At 39.3% G+C, this 21,336-nt stretch overlaps 1 protein-coding gene, 1 long non-coding RNA gene and 1 other non-coding gene across 4 annotated transcripts in view; 1 reads left to right on the plus strand and 2 right to left on the minus strand.

The window, feature by feature from the left end:
* Positions 1–5,082: 5,082 nt before the first annotated feature.
* TRNAD-GUC (transfer RNA aspartic acid (anticodon GUC)) lies at positions 5,083–5,154 on the minus strand. Its single transcript has one exon. It is a non-coding gene; the product is annotated as a tRNA-Asp (tRNA).
* A 400-nt stretch (positions 5,155–5,554) lies between these two features.
* LTA4H (leukotriene A4 hydrolase) overlaps positions 5,555–21,336 on the plus strand; it is a 29,930-nt gene continuing 14,148 nt past the window's right edge. Inside the window, exons 1-8 of one of the 2 annotated variants that reach the window (XM_045522435.2) lie at positions 5,555–5,822; positions 11,492–11,622; positions 13,029–13,149; positions 15,450–15,518; positions 17,249–17,353; positions 18,330–18,382; positions 20,776–20,848; positions 21,120–21,260. In XM_045522435.2, coding sequence (XP_045378391.1) covers positions 5,664–5,822; positions 11,492–11,622; positions 13,029–13,149; positions 15,450–15,518; positions 17,249–17,353; positions 18,330–18,382; positions 20,776–20,848; positions 21,120–21,260 — 852 coding nt within the window. In that variant the 5' untranslated portion in view covers positions 5,555–5,663. The remainder of the gene's footprint in view (positions 5,823–11,491; positions 11,623–13,028; positions 13,150–15,449; positions 15,519–17,248; positions 17,354–18,329; positions 18,383–20,775; positions 20,849–21,119; positions 21,261–21,336) is intronic. The other variant, XM_010962755.3, reaches the window with a different exon arrangement.
* The window catches only part of LOC123618998 (uncharacterized), a 44,116-nt gene continuing 34,417 nt past the window's right edge, over positions 11,638–21,336 (minus strand). The window contains exons 3-4 of the long non-coding RNA XR_006727505.2: positions 18,615–18,723; positions 11,638–12,785 (exon numbers count right to left, since the gene is read on the minus strand). This is a non-coding gene — a long non-coding RNA (uncharacterized LOC123618998). The remainder of the gene's footprint in view (positions 12,786–18,614; positions 18,724–21,336) is intronic.

Genomic DNA, 21,336 nt, shown 5'->3' on the forward strand with positions numbered 1-21,336 from the left:
AAGGATAAACTGACAGCTTGAGAACTGCTAATATTAACTAGTATATATAAAATAGATTAAAAAAACAAATTTCTTCTATATAGTACAGGGAACTATATTCAGTATCTTATAGTAACTTATAATAAAAAATATGAAAACAATTATATGTATATATATATGACTGAAACATTATGCTGTACACCAGAAATTGACACATTGTAACTGACTATACTTCAACTAAAAAAAAATTTTTTTTTAATTTAAAACTAAATAAATAAAACACTTTCCTAGATGCGTCAACCCCCCCCCCCCCCAAAAACAAGAGGGTGGTAAAGGCATTCTCTGTTGCAAGCCAACATATTGCCTGGTGACATCAGAGGACAAGGAGGGGCTCAGAGGGCGGTTTTCTCTTTGTCCAAAGTCAACACAGAGTAATGCACTGAATAAAAGGATGCCTGGAACCTCATATGAAACCTCATCCATTCATTTATACATTTGTTCATTCATACTACAAACATGCACAGAGTGAGAAAATATACTGTCTAGGACTTGAGGACACTCCCTCTAGTAGGGGAGACTGACAACTAAACTGACAGTTAGGCACAGTGTGGAGGGAGCTGGTTGCTCAGGATGACTTTAGGGTATTAAGGGAGCATTGATTTGAGGGTCCAGGGCTGTGGGTTCAGGTCCTGACAAGTTTGATTAACTCTGGAACTGAATTTCCTCCAACTCCCAAAATATCCTTCGAGCCTCTAAGGCAGAGGTTTAATTTAATGTGCACCTGGCTCATCTGGGGTTCTTGTTAAAATGCAGATTCTGATGCAGTGGGCTCAGGGTGGGGGCAGAGGCTGAGATATGCATTTCTGAGATCTGCTGGTGCTGGCAGGATCCTCAGGCTCCAACCCAGGACAACATGACAATCTATCTTGTTCAGGCTGGTCTCTCCAGAGGGTGCAGGCAGAGAAACAAAAAGCAGACCTTTGTGGGAGACCAGGTAACTGGTGAGCTTCACCAGACCCTGCTTGCTGTCAAGCATGTGAGGGAGGGAGAGAGGGGGCAAGGGGAGGGGAGGTTGGTGTCACTTATGCTATTTTAGAAAATCAGAAGAACTCTGTCTCGTGCTCCTTTTGTTTCTGGCTCCCAGCTGCCTGAACCTTTTCTTGACAGGAAGAACAGGCTGGAGATATGCATATAAATCTAAAATTCTTGCACAAGGCTGCACAAGCAAAACCAGGTTTAACAGAAAATTGAAGAAATGAGTCAGGGCCACTGCAACCATTTTGTGAACTAAACATGCTAAAAGATGGCTTAATCACTTCTCCTATTTTCTCACGCATTGGAAGGATAATGTGAAGGGCATCAAATACACCTCGTTCCATTAGGGAAAGAGATTCTACGAGACTCCAGCCCAGACTGGAAGGAGTGGAGGCAGAGTCCTGAGAGGGTGGAGGAGAGACCTGCCACCAAGGAGCAGTGGAGGGTGAAGCTTCCAGCTTAAGGAAGAGCAGGAGAGAGCAGAGATCTTGGGCAAGTTGTGTTCAGCATGACTGAAGCAGGGCGTGTCAGGGTGAGACTGGTGGCATAGAGGGCCACATGGAAACAAGAATTCACAAAAGGCTGTTTTTGGTTTTGTTTGTAGTTTTTGGTTCTGAAGACCCTTATTCTTTAAAATATCCATAAGTAACTTTTTTTGAATAGGTTATATATTCACATACATCAAAATTCAAAGGCTCAACAGATTCCTTGGTTGAAATATTGACTTCTCACTTGTCTTTCTTAGCCACCCTACTGCTCCTCCCCATAGACAAACCACACCATGAGTTTTTTGAGAATTGTTCCAGAACATTTTACATAGACAGAAACAAATTACATATATATATATATATATATATATATATATATATATATATATATATATCCTTCTCCCCGCTTTTACACAAAAGTAGAAAGTCATCCATAATCTTATTCTGTCAGACTCCCTGACCACACACTGCCCCTTATCTTTCCAGATATGGACTCTGATTTCAAGCATCCTTTAACCCCACAGGAGCTCCAATCCATTGACACCACCTCTTCACTGTCTCTCATTCTTCTGATGACCTCTCCATCCTCAGCTTGAACACTCTCTTAGCTAAAGCACCAGGCAACCACATCTACCAACAAAGGTAGAGAATATCTAGTGGAGATATTGAGGAGACCTTGAAGGCTTTTAAGGGTAGTGAGATGATTAAATTAGAAAGAATGCTCTTGCAGAAGACACAAGATAGAGGGAAGAAAGCCTAATTGATAAAAAACTTTTTTCAAACTTATGCAATAGTCCACAATAAAGTGGCGACAAATGGATAGACAAGGGTAAGTATCAAGGGCAAAATCGATAAACCCATCCAACTGAGACCAGGTGTCTTAATAAAGACTGAATCCCCAGTGGATGACAGAAAACCCAAAATAACACTGTATTAAACAAAGCAGAAGTTTACTTCTCTCTCAAGGAAAAGAAGTCCAGTCCACAGGGGACTCCCATGATCACCAGAGAACTGGCTACTTCCAGCTCATAGCTCCTGGGCTACTACTCCACCCTCAGTGCATGGTTCCAGCAGTTCCAACCTCATGATACAATATGACAGAGCTCTAGCTCTATATATTTATAAAAGTCCCTGTTAAGGATACTTTCTGAAAGTCATAATTGACAATTCCACTTATCTTCCAGTGGCCAACACTTAATTACATGCCCTAATTGCAAAGAAGGCTGGGAGACCATGTGTCCAGCAAAACATTGAAGGTTCTACTATTCAGAGTGAAAATAAATATAAATGTTGGGGAATAGCTAGTGGTCTCTACCATATCAGATGTATAACTTAGAGAGGAAAGAAGAAAGGCAGGATATTAAGGAGTATGTGAGGCACTGGATTAACCTGTAGGATTTGTTGCCGAACGCAAGTTCACGTGTCCAACGTCCAGTGAGGCCAAACAAACCGAAATGTTGGAGTTTGGAGTAGAGATAAAAGTTTATTGCAGGTGGCTTGTGCACAAAACCCTCAAACTCTCCAAAGGATTGTAGCAAAGCATTTTTAAAAGCCAGGTTAGGAGTTGGGAATTACAGGGTGTGCGATCAGCTCGTGCACAATTCTCTGATTGTTTGGTTGAGGTGACAGGCAGTTAACATTATCATTCCTTAGGCACCAGATGGTCTGGGGGCTACATGCTCATGATCATCAAGTAGTTAATTTCTTCTATTTGGTGGTGGTTTTAGCATCTGAAAAACTCAGGAAATATGTATCAGACACTATTATCTGGGTACTTCAGAGAGGAGCTACAGCAGAGCATATGGAAGAGGGGTCTGTCCCGGGAAAGCCTCATAGGGTCCTACTCAGTTACAGATTCTGCACTGCCAGGATTGTTCTTTCCCAAACACACCTCTGCTTCTGATCCCGTGCCTTGATTCTTGCTACCATATCCACCTGGATAGCTGCCCACCTTCCATTCCCCATGGTCAATCCCACAGCCCTTACCAGTTTTCCTATTTAAATCCTGCTCATCCTTCACACCCCATCTCAAATGCTAGATCATCCACAATGTTACTCCTGACCTTCCCTAAAGGGATGGACCCTGTCCCTCTGAACTTCATTTATAGTTCTCCTTGGCCTTCATTTCAATACTATACTATATTTGGTCATTGGTATAGCTTAGTACCAGGGTGTAATTATCCAGCAAGTAGGACAAAGCCTCCCCCAACTCTATTCTAGGTAGCATAGTGTAATAGAATGCACTTAATCAGTATCTGCAAACTGCACTGACTATTTAAAGAAAGGTAAAGTCTCTGTGAAGCAAGGGGGAAATGCAATGAGAAGTCTTATCTCCTTTTAAGGAATTGCATTTTCACCAGTTGCACCAATTGCAATTTCATGAATGTAAATGCATGTCAAAACATGATCATTGCTAATGTTGCAAACTCTTTTTAGAGGCCTAAATTCAGTGTGATCAGCTTCTCATCTCCCAGGTCTTTCTAAAACTAGGAAGAATAAGTATTAAGATGATCAAAACAGACAAAATAAAAGCCAGCCAAAATAATCATACTAGCTAACATGTAACAAATGATCACTCTAGGGCAAGCACACCTCTAAGCACTTCACATATGTTATTTTAACAACTCCCTAAGGCAGAAATATCTCAATTATGCTGAGGGGACTGAGGCCTCAAGGGATTAAGTAACTTCCAGATAGATCTATAGAGCAGTAGAGCTGGAATAGTTCCTGTTCACATGGCTCTGCACATAAATGCCCTTTTCTTTTCATAAAACTTTTTATAAATCATCTTTTTCATCCTTAATAAAATCTCCTTTTGTATATACATCCTGGTATTATCCTTATTTTATGGAAGCAATGGAAAGCTTCATTTAAAAAACTATTCTTAATCCACCACTGGATATGCATAAAACCCTATTGTTTGTGAATTGCTAATTTTGTACAGTCAATATTTGGCAGTATCTTAGAAAACAATTCCTACTGCATATCTATCTTTTAAGTAATCTAGTAATCAATCAAGGAATTCGTTTGTGGTTGTCTGTGGATATCTCTTCTTGAATACAGTGGCACAAACTCTTAAATAAGTACCCCATTCATGCATTCAGGATTAAAAATTCAGCTGTTTCAGGTCCTTTGAGACATGTATTCTCCCAGTTTTGCCCAGTTTCAACTCAGGTCCCATTTTTTAGGCAACTCATCCTTCAGTCCTTCCTCTCCTCCAGGGTGTCCCAGCTCTGCATTCTTTTTCCAACCGTACACACTCATATCTTAGAATTCTCTCGTTACAGTATATTGAGATAAACTTCCTAAATTTCTAAGATGGGAATATCACTTATTTCCGTTTTAGACCTCCAGGACTTGGAAATGTACATAATAAGCACTAAAATACCTGTTGAACTGACAGAACTGAGCTCACTTGTAATGGGTTGCTGACATGGCAAAGCAGCAACAAAACAGCTTTAAAACGTAAATTTCACAGTTAACTTGACATTGACTATTTCTTTCACATCAGCTCTTAAAATGTTTGTATGAACATTTTTATTTTTTTTTGAGTGAAAGTCGGCAGAAAAATATCCTGCGTCTCCCCGTCGGGGAATCGAACCCCGGTCTCCCGCGTGACAGGCGGGGATACTCACCACTATACTAACGAGGAACAGCACACAAGTTACTCTTCTGGCAGATCTCTTATCCCTTTTGACCCCGCCTTTACCAGCTACAGCCACCAATACCAACAGACCTGATATTCTACTACCATTGCAACTTCCACCGAAGTTGAAAGGAACCAGAATGAAAGTGTTCAGTTTGCGCTCCTGCTGCACTTATTTCCGGCGGCCCACCCTTCCTCTAACTTCTACTCCCCTCCTTTTCCTCCTCCGGCTTCGGGAGCAAAATCGATCCACCTCAGCACCCCTAGGCACACACGCTCCCAGGGAGCAAAGCGTACGCCTTGTAGCGCTGCACCACGGGATTTGTAGTTCCACCCACACGGTGCCCTACTCTTCCCTGAGTTTAAGAAACTTCCCTTCCCGGCGGGCGCCGCGACTCCCTCCTCCTTTGCTTTACCTCCCTTCCCTCCTCCTCTCGCTCTCAGTCGAGTAGTCCCGTCTGAGTGGCAGCTAAGGCTTGGGGTGCGGATCGTGTCTGGCGGGACTTCCCAGAGCCATGCCGGAGGTAGTGGATACGTGCTCCTTAGCCTCCCCAGCGTCCGTCTGCCAGACCAGGCACCTGCATCTGCGCTGCAGTGTCGACTTTACTCGCCGGGTACTGACGGGGTCTGCCGCGCTCACCGTCCAGTCTCAGGAGGACCATCTGCGCAGCCTGGTATGGTGGGACAGGCTCCCAGTGCCCGCCTCTTCCCGGCCGCCCGCCTCGGTCTCTCACCCCGCTGCGGCCCCTTCCCAGACCCACACCCCATCCTGCTTCGCGCATCCTTCGCTGTTCCTCCGCAGCTAGCAACCCGTATTCCGCACCTCCTCTCCAGTCCCTACTCATTTCTCAGCGTCCCCTTCTTCAGACCCTGCTCACCCCGTTTAGTTCCCTCCCAACCCAATTTACGCCTCTGCATTCCTCCTTCACCACCCTTCCTCCAAAGATCCCTTCCCAGTCCCTGGGCACAACATCCTGGTGCCCATCCCCACGCCCCAGTCCTCACCCAGCGATCAGATTTCGCTTTAGTATTTCCCACTTCTCCCCATAATCTTCGTTCCCAGCGCTAATGCCCCCTGTGGTTTCCCTATTTTCTCGGCCTGCAGCCCAGAACTCCCTTCGCTAGCCCCAGATTTCTTCCACTCCCTGGCGCACCTTCCTCAGTCCACAGTCTCATCTAAGTCTCAGGCCCTGTATCCTACCAATTCTCAGTTCCACCCTTCCCTCCCAGGCCCTTTTATTTCAACTAGCAGGTCTGCAAGATACGACTGATCACCGTCTTCCTTCAATTTCCCTGCCATTTGTTCTCAACCCCTCTAAAATTCCCAGCCCTGCTCTAACACTTCCACTTTCTTTCTGCTTTCTAACTCCAGGTGCACCTCTTTCTCTCTGGGTTCATAGTCCTTCCTACCTTTGATTCTTACCAACCTTTTCTAATAATAATTTAAGGATAGGTAGACTATTCAAGCATTCTAAGGGTGTCTCAGTACAGTTTATTAATAGTCGGTTTCAAGAAGCAAGTAATATTGGACTTCTTAGAAAATATGGACTTCTACAAGCTCTCTAACCACTTGAATGATGAAAACCTTGTTTAGATTTATGGAATGTTATTAAATTATTTTATCTGTACAACATAACTTGTATTCAGTGTTCTTACTCTAATTGTCTGATCGTATTGGAAAGATGGCACCTTTCACCTAAAGAATTTTCATAGATAAGCGTTTTAAAAATTAAAGGAACAAGAAAAGACTAGCCACAGTATATTTTGCATAGAGTAGTATGGTGATATCTACTAAAGCCCAGCAATAAGCAACCAGATAAAGGGTATTGTGGGCTTAATGGAGGGATATCAAGTGGGGTCAATTAATTGGGCATAATAAGTTTGGATAAGAGTTCGTGGTATTCACGACTTTTTCCTGCTTGAGTAATAGACCTGTATTTTGAGTTCATTAATATAAACTAACGTAGCACGGAACTTTCTTCCTCTTTGTCCGGTAACATTTTTCTAGACTAATTCTTTTGAAAAATAGGCCGACCCCTCTACGTATTGATATGTAGTTTCCAGAAGTACTATAAGGAAAAAAACTAAATAAAAGCATTATAAGCAAGATGGTAACTATTTCCATGTAGGTTGTACTTTGGTCTGCTTGAAGTGCCAGGCTATCTTTTATTGTAGACAACTTTGCTCAGGCAGGACTGGCTGAAATGAAGTCCTCTTTCAAAGCAATCTCTTTTTTCTTTATTTATTTTTCTTTATTAAAAGAAAGTGAATTTTAATAGTTTATCATTGCTTAATATGACCTTGAACCCTCACCTGTTTTTAAAAAAATAAAAGCTTTACTTCTGTTCCATGAGTAAACAAGAGCCAGGATGCTTAAAATTTGGAAAAAATATCTCTTCAATATCCCAATCTAAAAATGCCCATTGTTTCTGCATTCCTGAAATCTCAAGAGAAGTAAGATTTTTAAATTATGGCTTCTAGTTGGCAGGTCTGTTTAGTAAACTAGAACCTGGAATTGTGATAATGTTAGATTTTAGAAAAGGAAGGCTAATTGTAGTATGGGAACATGTGTTTGTAATTGTTTCTTACTTAAAACAATAACCTGAGGCCAAGAGTTTGGTTTTATTTATTCAAAGTTAGCTTGTTTGTTTCCTCTACTAGATGATGGACTCTTGAAGGTAGGGAAGGTAGGGTTCTTAGTATAGCACCTGGCAGGTAGAGGACACTCAAAAGTTTAATGAATTAATGGATGAATTCAGTTAGAAAGCAGTGCCTAAGCTTACTGTGGGCTGTACTGAGGCACTGTGAACAGTGCTAACTGTATCTTGAAGGTGAGTTGGCACCATACCTCACCATCTCTGGCAGAGAGGACCCAGGGCCAGTGCTGGGTGAGGACGCCATGCATTCTCTCCCTCTCTGTTCTTGGAGTCCATGATGCTGGGGAATGTTGAAAGAGCTCTCACGGGATGAATCCCCAGCTTTTCTAAAAACTCCTTTTAAAGTTTTGGGTTATTTCTACTGATGTTGGTAGCTCAAAGAAGTTTTAATATCTTGGCCAATATCATATATGCTAGTAAGTGGCAGAAGGTGGAAATTAAATACATCTTTCTGACTGCAAACCCTCAGGTCTTAACTAAGTAAGTGGCTGAGCTGAGGATCAGATCAAGGTGTTGTTTCAGTTTTCATTTTGCTTTTAACACATAGCCGCATAGCTCTTTCATTATAGCACCCTGCAAATAACAGGTAGAAAATGTAACTAGAGATGTAATAATGTATGTAATAATGAGGCATAAAGCTTTTTTATTTTAACCCTGCTTTGTTGCAGAAAGAATTTGAGACTGCTTAAAATAACATATGCAGTATAATAAGATTAAATATAATTAAAGAATTTGGAGGAAGGGAGAATAAGGATAGGGGACGCAGAACACATGGCATAAAGCTGGAGACACACAAAAAGTGGACCACAGGGTTGATGGGGAACTTCCTGGCAATCTGTGCAAAAAGGGAATCAGTTACAGAGTCCATGGCAACTGGCCAGCTGCTGGTACAACTCTTTTTGAGTGTTATTCAAGGAGGGTGTTATTTACTGTGACATAAAGTAAATTATAGCCTCAGTAACTTCCTGTAGGAGGGCTGTTTCTTATAACTATGTATGGGTATCTTGGCCTTATACATACTTGGTGCTCAATAAATATTTGTTGAAAAGTACTAATTCCAAATTGTCAACTATCCAGTTTACTTTTTCTTTCTCATTACTGTTTTTGATCAATTTCTTAATAACATTTATTAGTGAAATTGGAAGGGGAATTTCCTAAGTAATTTGGGAGTGATAGCTAAGGTTAGGACTTGAGAAATACAGCTTAAACATTGCATTTTCTGTTTCCCCTTGGTCCAGGACTTGCTTCATGCATCAGCTGACACCTGCTGTTTCTCAGGCACTGTGCTGAGCCCTGGGAATGCAAGCCTAAGTAGCATTCTGTCTTTTTAAGAACCCTCAGTCTAGTGAAGAAAACAAATGATGATAATGCAGTACAGTGAGCTCTATAGGAGAGAGCTGCTGTAACAAACCCAAGAGGGTATGAAAAAGGTTTCGCAAAAAAATAGTTATAACAGTAACCTGAGTCCTGATTCTGAACAGATTTGAAAAGTTTAGGCAATACAGGAAATACAACTGGGAAATGACCCAAATAACTTTTCCTTATGGTTTTAAGAGTAGCATAAACGTAAGCAGTTTATATACGTAAGATATTCCAATCAAGTTTCTACAACAAATCAGATATTCAGAAATAGGTACTAGAATGAAGGGACAGAGGAGTAACTTTATTATTCTTAAGATATAAAATCTAGTATTTCTGAATATGCAAGTGCAGGAAGAGAAATCAGTCCTAATTTAGAGTAAGGGCAACAACTGAGATAACCCAAAAAAGAGAGTACCCTGAAAGAAATAATTGCCCACTGGGAGGGAAACAGATGATAGTCATAACAAATTTGGCTGCTCTAAAAAAAAAAAAAGAAAAATTAAATCAGGATGGAATTTTCTTCCCAACTCAAAACTGCTGACTCTAGAGACATAAGAATAAAATTGAGAAAATGTCCTGAGCTCATTACCCACAGTTAACTGACACAAAAGAGTACAAAAGAGAGGTGACTGGAAAGTGGCTGTTTCTTGGCAGTCTAACTCCCTATGCTATTCCAGGCCAGATTTTAAGGGAAAGATGCCAGCGGTAGGAAGATCAGTAGATAGTGGGCAGTTCTAATAGTCCAGGGCCTGGTCTAGGCTGGCGGTAGAAGGAAAGGAAAAGTATGAGGACAGTGTAAAAGAAAAACTTGTTAATTGGCTATGCAGGATTGGGAAGTGGGATCAATTGTGGATTATTTGAATGTTTCGAACCTTAGGTAAGTTGAGTCCCATCAACAGAAAAGAGAAATCAGGGAAGAGGGCAAACTTAGGAGGTATAATGGTGGCTTTGTTTTTAGAATTTCTAGAAGCCTATTGAATATGAGATGATATTTCTCCTGGAAATGTCAAGCAGGCAATTAGAAATAATCTGCTGAAGTCCTGGGGAGGGAGTACAACTGTGAAATCGACCAGTAGTCATCCGCACAGAGGTTTTAGGTGAAGATGTGGGTGTGAGCGAGAGCTAGGGAGTGAAGACCACGGTAAGGAAACCAAAGGACCAAGGCCAGCACACAGGGACATTTCCATATTTAGGAGTCAGAAAGAAGGGGGAGAGAAAAAGCATTAGACAAGCAGGAGAACCATTTGTCTGAAAAGTTGAAGAAGCCAAGGAGAGGGCTTCAAACAGATGGTGTGGCCCACAAGGGCTGTGAATGTACAGAGGTCAAGTTACTGAACAGAAAAGACCTGTTGATCAGGAGGTCGGCCCTTTCAGTGGCAGAAGAGCTAGAAACCAGATTGAAGAGGGGGACGGGAGGAGAGGCCGATGAGGAAGTGGAAACAGCAGCTATAGATTGCCCTTGGAGTTTAAGAAAGCAGGAAGAAAAATGGTATAGTTATCCAAGTGGGCAGAAGGATTGAGAAAGTTTTAAAAATAATATGGGAGGTGTGCTTGGACTGTTTGGAAACAGTCTTGTGGCATAGGAAGGTTGAAGATTCTAGAACAAGAGATTAGTTGAGAAATAATCAGAGGCTATGGTTTCTAGGGCTCAGATAGAGAATTAATTGGGATGGAAAATATTCAAGCACTTGTGCCACCCACTTCCTGCCCAAAACAGTTGTCCTCAATCAGCCATGGCAAGTAGATATGCTCTCCCATCCTCTGTAGGGTCATTTGGTCAGGGTTGCTGTACCAGGTTGGGCTTTTTCTAGATACACAACAGCAGCGATGTGCGGTTTGCTTATTTGCCTAACAAGTGCTAAGGTTTATTTTAATTTTTGGATATATGAAAGTAGGCATAGCAGTTGGACTATATGAATTGTAGGAAGAAATATATGATAAGATATATTGAGTCCTGATGAAAGAAACAAGTTATAAATGAATTTTTTTCATAGCAGAGAAGTTAAGTTTTAGGAGACAGAAGCAAGGGCATTTTAATTTAGATCTTTTCCTTAAAGCCAGGAATTTGTGCAAAAGTCCCAGAATTACCTAACAATATATCTGCAAATATTAACACCCCCAAAGTTTCAGGAAGCTTAGAGTCCCATTAATTGGGATCTATACTAACTTTCAACTCCTTTAATTCCTGTAATTTCACTCTATCTTACTATCCTTAAACAACTAGTTTACTCTGTAATCATTGTAGTTAGCCTATATCTAATACTAGTTTTCTCTGCTGTATAAAACTATTTTCTTACCATGTAACAATATTAATTTAATTCTAGATTCTGGATACAAAGGACCTTACAATACAAAAAGTGGTCATCAATGGACAAGAAGTCAAATATACTCTTGGAGAAAGACAAAGTTACAAAGGATCACCAATGGAAATCTCTCTTCCTATTGCTCTGTGCAAGTACGAATGTTATCCATCTTTCTCTTTTATAGTTAAATAAAGGGGAAATATATTTTCACTTAATTTAGACATTTTTTCCCATTTCCTATTTTTAGTTTGTGTGTATGTAGTAATTGGCACACTACTCTTACCAATCTGTTCAGATTGAAGCTTATAGTGAACATTATATGTTCTTAAGACACTAAAGAAACTCATATAAATTACTCAAGAATAGGACTTCTGATAACTGTTACTTCTTTACTCATCATTTTAGTAACATCTAGAGTGATGGTGGGTCTCACCGTCTTAAGGAGGCATCTCAGGATCATCTGGGAAGCTTTTACAAGCTGCACGTTTTCCACCTCGTCCCCAGAGGCCAGCCACTTTTATTCATGGAACAACAGCAGTGACAAACAGCAGAACCGTTTCTATGTACCAATCTCAGGATAAGTGCTTTAGATGTATTCTTTCATCTAAACCTTACAGTAACCCTTTGTGGTATGATCTACGTTTACAGATGAGGAAAGGGAATCTCAGAGAGAGAATTTAACTTACTCAAGAAAGTGGCTGCCAGAATTGCCATATTGGGAGTATATCCCATTCCTTGATATACTGGGCAGGGGGAAAAGGGTGGAAAGCCACTGGCCTAGAACAAGGTTGATCTACTCCCATCTACCAGTGGCCAGTGTTTCCATGCTTTCCCTTCCCATTTAAGGAAAAGAAAGGAAACACATCATTTGGGAGGTATATCATTAACTGCATTTTATAGATGAAACAGCTGTGGCATAGGGAGGTGAAATAATTTGCCCAAGTTCACAGCCAGTCAGTGGCAGAGTCAGGATTCAACCACAGGCACGGCCACTGGTCTCCAGAGCATTTGTTGTTTCCTCATTAACAGCACTGCTCAAACTACCTGGGGCGAAGGGCCAGTTTTTGTTAGTTCCAATCTGTCACAGGCTAATACTTTTGTAAAATGCAATAAAAATGAATTACTAGGAAGAAAAGATTAAATACAAGCACACATTTTTAAATTCTCAGATAAAACAGACATAAAAAGTTACTGTCAAGTTCTTGACTTACCTTGTCCAGTAACAGCTTGCAGACTAGCTCTAGGCTCTGTTATGGTCTGGCACCCAAGCGGTGGTAGTCGAAGTTCCAAAATTATTTCTTCTACTTTCCCACTACTGTAAAAGATCACATGATATCACAGAAAAAAAAGTGGGAGAGTCAACTAATAATAGCTCCTGTTACATCTTCATTCAGGTAAGAAATAGATACCTGGCATTCAGGAAAGAAAGTGCACAGCAGATATTCTGAGAACCTACTCTCGTAAAATATTATTTATATTATTCAGTGTATGTATTATAAATTCAAATTTTAGATAGACTGAATTGTACTCTACTAATGCATTTGTTCCTTTCATATAGAAATCAAGAAGTTGTTATAGAGATTTCTTTTGAGACATCTCCAACATCTTCTGCTCTTCAGTGGCTCACACCAGAACAAACTTCTGGGAAGGAACACCCCTATCTCTTTAGTCAGTGCCAGGTAAAAAGGATTTGGAATGATTTATTATTCTCAGCTCATGTGGTTAAATGAAGTAAATGGACAGAGATCTCATGGATACATGAGTCTTACCTAAGACAGTATTTTATTTTATCTTATAAAACCTACATATATTTTCATTTATCTCTCTCACTATTAACAATTCACATATAACTTCAAAAAAGAAACTTCCTTTAATTTGAAAACGTGTTTACCTAGGTTGGACTATCAGGTCATATTGATACTCATATCCTCAGCACCTAGCATAGAACTTGGCACAGAGTACACTCAATAAATGGTCAAAAAATGAAAGGAAAACATTGATAAAACAAAGTATGTACTGGTTACGAAAATTGCTAACAATAAAGAAAAGGAAAGTGAAAGATCAGATTTCCTATCCTCTCCAGACACCATTGCCCAGAGGTAGCTGTTGAGTTGGTGTGTATCTTTTTCTGATTTTCATATACATTTACAAATGTAAATATTATGTAAATATATTGAATATCGCTTTAAAATGATCTGATTTAAACTATGTTTTCTGTATAAAAACTAAGAATAAAGGACCACATAATTAAGGATGATCTGTCACAAAGATAGTAAGTATAAAACTCCTCTGAAAGAAAAAAAACTAATTCTGTTAGTAATCAAATAGTTTACAATTAAAGGAACTCACTTCATTAAGCATTGACTGTATTTCCAAGCACTGTGTTAGGTACTTCATATATTTAATCCTTTTAATATTCCTGTGTGATAGATATTGTGGTAGGCTCACATTTGAATGTAAGTATATCAAAAAGGAAGCAATGCTGGCATCTGATTTAGACATATTTATTTTCTTTTGCCAATTGAAACCTCTTTTTAATCTAAGAAACCTTTAGTTCACTAATCTGGAAGAGATACAATATTCTAGGCAAGAATATACCAATTATTCACTATCTCTTACGTGATTCTCATCACTAATTCTTATGGATTGTCCATAAACTAAAGTTGGCAAGAAATGTAAGACTTGTGAGTCACAAGAATGTAAATTTTGAACACATTATTCCATTTCTTGTTGGAATCAGTTTTTGAAATGGAGGAAAGAGATTAGTTAAATTAAGAAATTATTGCAGTTGATAAGAAGCATCTGGAAATGATTTTGTTTGATGAGTTTGCTTACAGTTGTCTATGCATATTTTCCTGGATTTAGTTTTATCCAGTGCAATACATACAAAATGCTCTGGCATTGCTGAGTCACATAACCAAACCATTAAGGAACCGTAAAGGCATGGTCTTGGAACCTTGTTTTGGGAGAGAGAACTGGGTGGTTTTTCTAGTTATACCGAATCCATCTAGAGGTCATTTGGGATCCCCATATCTTTGAAGAATCTACAGATCTGAGTTGAAAAGGGCTAGAGTTTGGAGGATAGAGGATAGAAGGAAGTTTATGGAAGCATAAAGTATGTCTGGGATTTATAACAACTTCAGAGAGAGATGTTAGTATCAGTAGTCCTTTAAGCTCAGTAGACTGTCTCAAAGAGGCTAGGATTCCTTTGTTCACCAGCAATAGATACAGACTTATCTGTGAACAGACCAGGGTATAAAATCACAGGTACTCTGGCCATTCTTCTTGATGGAACTGATGTTTACGACAGATTGATGTGGAAGCAAAGAAACACTACATATTATGTGAATGAATCTGTCTAGATGGTAGTGAGAAAGATTTTTCTTTCTCCCTCCTTATCTTCCTAGTGTTTACTTTTGTAGTTTGCTGCAAGATCAAAGTCAAGACTCTAGCAACATGCCCCAAGCTGTGTTTCTCAAAACACTCATGCCCCTTTAGATGTTAATAACTAACCAGAGGAAAATGCGTTTCATGTTGAAATAAGTATAAGAATTCAAACAGGTTTCTTTATTGTAGGTATTGTCAGAGCCTTCAGGAGGCTAATGTTACCAGTGACTCTCCCAGACAGGGATGTAATATGCCATGGTTCTCAAATGTACTTCACTGAAGAGCCCTTTTTACTCAGGGTTCCCAACAGCTTCTCACTGGGCACTACTATTACTCAGGAATCACTGCTTAACCTTGCTTCAAGCTTCAGCTGAAATGTGGGGGTTGACCATACAATAAAATGGAAAATCAGGGTTTTTTTTTTATCCACAGGTCTACTTTTGTTACTTTAAAAGAGCTGAAGAAATGTGAGGCATATTTTTATTTTTAAAATGAATATGTCTAAGGACAATGCACAATTTTAATGATCTCTTAATGACTTGATTTAGGAGACAGAGGAATAGCTGTTTCTTTTTTCCCCTCCCCCTCCCAGGCCATTCACTGCAGAGCAATTCTTCCTTGCCAGGACACTCCTTCTGTGAAATTAACCTACAGTGCAGAGGTAAATATCACTGAAACTACTAACCGAATTAAATGATCCGCTCTAGTATTTTGATAGGGATTGCATTCAATCTGTAGATTGCTTTGGGTAGTATGGACATTTTAACAATATTAATTCTGCCAATCCATGAGCATGGGATATTTTTCCAAAATGATCCATGTAAGTAAATGTGGTATAAATGATAAGCAGAGATAATAATTGAATTTTTATAGTTAGAAATATTTTACTTCATTATTGAAATACATAAAAAAGAGGCTATGGACCTTATTTGGAATTTCTATTTTAAAGGCTATTTCAAACATAAGTATGAAAAAAGGAAATGAGTGCCACTCATTTTAAAAGGAATTCAGAATTCTGGACCTAAAAACAAGAATTTGGGAACAACTCTTTTTAAATAAAAAAAATTGACATTTGTAGAATTAAAGTTCCTAAAAATGCACTTTCTAGCCATAAAAGCATCTATCCAGGTATCCTAGTGGGGGCATATACTGCAGACTTGTCTGTGTACATTTCCAAAGTATTCTTGTCTAGGGTACTACTAATCCATTTAGGAAAAGGTAGACTATAATTAATAAATAAATGTTCTCCTAGAGGCTAGACTGACTTAGACCAAGCAAATAGAATTGGGAACCAACATGTATTTACAGGGCCTTCTTGAGTCCCAGATCACCCCACAACCCTGCCCGTAGAACAGTGCCGTAGAAAACTATACTTGGAGGCCAGGAATCCCAGGTTCTGGACTTAATAACTGTATGACCTTGGACAAGTCTTTTGACCTCATGACCTCCGTTTGTCTCATCTGTGTAATAGGTCACTGCCCAAGTGAAGGGAGGAAGCGGGACCAGAGTGTTTCTTGCATGCTTTTAAGCTCTGGGCCCTATAGTTCTTGCAGCACTGGTTCTGGAGCTGCTGATTCTGGGCCTGCCTCAGTGATAGCTTTGAGGACTGGGCCATGTGGGAAGAACATGAAAGTCCAGCATTACTGGGCTGGATGCTGGCTAGATCATGAATACTCAGGGGATGATCCTTTATTCCGACATTCATCAGAAGTCAAACTTTCAGAATCATGGGGGGAGGGCACACACTTAAGTTACCATACGTCTTGTCCCATGAGGATCTTTTCCCATACAAATTTCCAGAGAAACTTATTTCACATTTCTCAACAATAAGTTTGTTTCTCATATTCATGACCCTTAAAAAGTACAATTTATAACTCCAAGTTTATGTTTTAAGTATGAGACTGTTCAGAATTGTATTCTCTGTCCTGAAGTGAGTATAGCATCCTTTGGAATCTCTTCTGAGAGTGTTGAGGGGAGTAGGGGTGGTGGTTGCCATTGCCAGGCGTGGTGCTGAGCTCTTCATTCACATTATGGATTCCCTGCAACAATCTTATGAAGATTGGGGAAGTTACCAGAAGGGGGAAACTGAGGCCTAGGGAAGTTACTTGCCGAAGTCCATGCAGTTAGTAAATGGCAGAGCTAGGATTTTAATCTAGTTTCTACCAAATGCTCTTAATATGGATGGATGAATGGATAAGTAGATAGTTCAGATATTTCACATTCATTTTTAAAGAAGCCAGCTTTATATATTGCTGATTCTATTTATAAAACTGATACATACAAATGTATTGGGTTCACAGTCTATTGTATCGATAGTCAAGAAGGTGGGAAGAACAGTTATTTTACATAGAACCTTTTAATTTTAACTGACAACAACATCTTCTCAATTAGGTGTCTGTCCCTAAAGAACTGGTAGCACTGATGAGTGCCATTCGTGATGGAGAAGCACCAGACCCAGAGGACTCAAGCAGGAAAATATACAGATTCAGCCAAAAAGTAAGATCTTAGGGTCTAGATTTTTGTATTAGGTGGTGGGGAGCTACAAATAGCTTTTGCCCATCCAGAGCTTTTGCCCTCTGCTGTTTTCTTCATTTCTTTTTCTTTTGTGCTTTGAATATATTTGGTTCTGCTCCCAGTGTTGACCTGAAGAAAGAGGCTGCTCGATAGGCATAGTTGGGGGTGCCCCGATCCCATTTTCCCTCAGCTCAGTCACTAGCAGGTTCCCGGTTCCTAAATTACACTTTCACCTGCCCTGTACCAGAGCATGGGCACATGATTATGTAGCATTTACAAATGGAAGAGCTGTCTTAGACCAAAAAAGCACTCTGTTACAGTCCTTTAAGTTAAAATTCCTATGTAGCTGGTAATTTGACTTGTATCTTTGACTGTAATGAATAGTTTGTGTGTGTGTGTGCGCGCGCACGCACTTTTTAAAGTCTCTTTAACAGAACATGTAATGGAGCCACAGTGGACAATTTTGCTCCCACACAAGCTTCTGGGATTCCAACCTCCCAAACCTTCAGTATCCTCTTACTGCTAGGTTATTTTGCATGTCTCTCAAATCTACCAGGAATGGTTTTAAAAAAGAAATTTAAAAAAATGTTTTTAATTCAAGAGAAAATGACAAAAAACTGAAGAGAAAAGCCTAGATGCCTTCTTGTATGTTAATTTTTGTGAAATGCTTAAAATATACCTTGTAATACTATGTGCAATCATGTTTCTCACATTTCAGATGCTTTCCTTCCTAATGATATAAAAGGGAAATGTTTTGAAATGTTTTATGTCACAAATTTGAACTATTTGAACCCCTCAGAAATGAGAACAATTTGAGAGATACAAAAGGAAAGTAATACATATGAATGTTTGGAGATTTGTAAGGGAATTTACTTTCTCTTGAATACAAATCATCTTATTCTGAAACCTTTTGAAACACTCATTCGAGCATGTGGTTTGTGTTTTGTCTGCCCCTTAGGTTCCGATCCCCTGCTACTTGATTGCGTTAGTTGTTGGCGCTTTAGAAAGCAGGTGAGCTTTTGAACAAATTGTGGGGTTTATGAAAAGATTAAATCTTAGGCGTCTTGAACTTCTGTCAGGATTAAGTGGTAGATCAGTTGTGTATTTCTCAAGATACCAAGCTGACAGCCCTAGAAACACTCAATCTAATCATGAAATGTAAGTAACGAATTTTTTATGCTAAAAAATCTTTAACAATCACCCCTTAGATTTCCCAAGTATTATAGAATGAGCATGTGCTTACCTTTAGAGATCTGGAGTCTAACATAAGTTTGAACAAGTCACTTCTCATAACTTCCATTTCCTCATCCTTGAAATTATAATATCCCCCTTTCCTACCTCATTGGGTGGTTCTGTGAAACAAATGAGATAAAATATATTAAAGCATTTGGAAACCTATAAATATTACAGAAATATCAGATAATTTGTTAAAATGTTACCAACAACTGGGGTGCCTTTCTTTCTTAATTTTTTGTTTATTCTTATTTCTAAACAACGGACAATTAAGAATGGCTGTAGTAATCACTTCCTTTAAAATGCCAGAAACATGGACATGGTGAAGTCAGGCAAACACAGATTCTGGTTCCAGCTCTAGCAGTTAACTATCTACATCCTTGGCCAACTCACCTCTTTGAGTTTTATCTCCACCTAAAAACTAGAAATAATCACATATACTTCAAAGGAGTTTTGTGAGGATTAACACACTTAACATATGTAAAGCTCCTGGCCTAGAGGAGGCACTCACTAAATGATAATTATAATAACTGTCACAGCCGCTGACAATCAGCAGGTCTGATTGCCAACTCCAATGCATCACCCCATTGAATCCTCACAACTGTGGAGTGGATACAATTATTTCTTCTCATTTACCAATAAAGAAATGGATGCTCGGTGAGTTTAGATAATCGGCTCAGAGTCACAGAGCTAGGAAATGTCAGAGCCAGGACCCATATCTCAGCCCTCTGACTTTGGAGTCCATGCAGCATGGAGGTCTGCTATCTATGGTGGCAGCCACAAACCACTGTGCCTGGAGATGTGCTGTATGTGTAAAACACACACTGGATTTCTAAAGACTTAGTATGAGAAAAAGAATGCAAGACATTTCACTAGTAATCTTTTACACTGATTACTTGTTGAAATGATAATGTTTTGGATATGTTGGGTTAAACAAAATATATTATTAAAACTAATTTCATCAGCTTCATTTGGCCTTTTTTATAAAATGTGGCCACTAGACAATTTAAAATTACATATGTGGCTCACATTTGTGGCTCTCATACATAAATTTTATGTTGGATAGCACTGGTTACCATCTCTACTCACTGTGGTCCACAGACCAATAGCTTTGGCATCACCTGGGAGTTGGTTAGAAATGTAAATTCTTGGGCCCTATCCCAGGCCTACTAAATCAAAATTTGTATTTGAACAAGCTCCGCAGATAATTTGTATGCATACTGAAGTTGGAGAAGCACTGCTTTAGAATCCACTGCCTCTCTGGGGCAGAATATCAAGGCAGAGTCTTATTGTTTGGGATTTGGCATTGCATAAAATTTTTAAGATGAAATTTAGATAAAAAAATGTTTTTGCATTCTAGTCTTATATAAGTGATACTATAATTGTTTTTTTCTTCTTTTTTTATTGTGGTTTTAAAAACCCACAACATTTACTATCTTAACCATTTTAACATGTATAATTCAGTAGTCACTAGTGTTAAGTATATTCACATTGTTGAGAAACAGATCTCCAAAACTTTTTCATCTTGGAAAACTGAAACACTGTACCCTTGAAACAACAACCCCCATTTCCACCTCCCTCCAGTCCCTGGTGACCACTGTTCTTTCTGTTCTCTGAATTTGACTACTTCAGATACCCCACCAGTGGAGACATAGTGTATTTGTCCTTCTCTGCCTTATTTTACTTAGCGAAATGTCCTTAAGTTTCTTCCATGTTATAGCATGTGACAGGATTTCCTTCTTTTTCTGTTTGTTTCTTCGTATATAAAAATGTTCAGTCTTTAAGGGCATAACAAAGTTTATATCCCCCCTTGTTCTGGAACAATCTCTGATTAAGCCATGACTGCGTTTCTGTAGTTGTAAGACTGAGGGAAGAAACTAGATCCCTAAAGGTCTTACCGGAGCCAAAAAGCTAACCTTTGGAGGCACTTCATGTCTCAGTTTTCACTTGGCCCAGACTGCATCTCCGTATAGACACGTGGATTTATTGCCACATTTACAATGGGAGGTTTGTACCTCAGAGAAGCCATTTAACGTCACCTCCTCCCCATAAGCACATGGTAAATCACACTCCTACTCTAAGGATTTGTATGCAATACTTTAAATCTTTCCTGGAACCAGGGGAGTAATTTGTCTTGAATTTTGTTTTTATTAAGCTTTTTCACTTTGCAGGCAAATTGGCCCAAGAACACTGGTATGGTCGGAGAAAGAGCAGGTGGAAAAGTCTGCTTATGAATTTTCTGAGGTTGGTCCTAAAGTTACCCCTTATAATAACAACTGTGGTAGACAATAGATTTAAGATTTTAAGTATGAAATGAGATGGTTTTAAGTAATGTGGTAAAAGAATCAAATAGTATATCTTATTTTATGTGGATTTGCAGTCCATGCATTTTTGTGTCATTTTCATTGTAAATAAGCATCACTATCTCATAGCCTTCATAGAAAGCAATGTACAATCTTAAGAAATTCATTATGGTAATGATTAAGACATACAAATATATGCATTAATTTTCCAGACTGAATCTATGCTTAAAATTGCAGAAGATCTGGGAGGCCCGTATGTTTGGGGGCAGTATGACCTATTGGTCTTACCGCCATCCTTCCCTTACGGTGGTATGGAAAATCCTTGCCTCACTTTTGTAACTCCTACTCTGCTGGTAAGTGTTCATCTTTCTTCATCTGAAGTTGAGTTTTCCTCAAACATAAACCTAGATATGAAGAACCTTAGACTCC

The sequence above is a fragment of the Camelus bactrianus genome, chromosome 12 (genome assembly GCF_048773025.1).
Source record: "Camelus bactrianus isolate YW-2024 breed Bactrian camel chromosome 12, ASM4877302v1, whole genome shotgun sequence".
Classification (NCBI taxonomy): Eukaryota; Metazoa; Chordata; class Mammalia; order Artiodactyla; family Camelidae; genus Camelus; species Camelus bactrianus.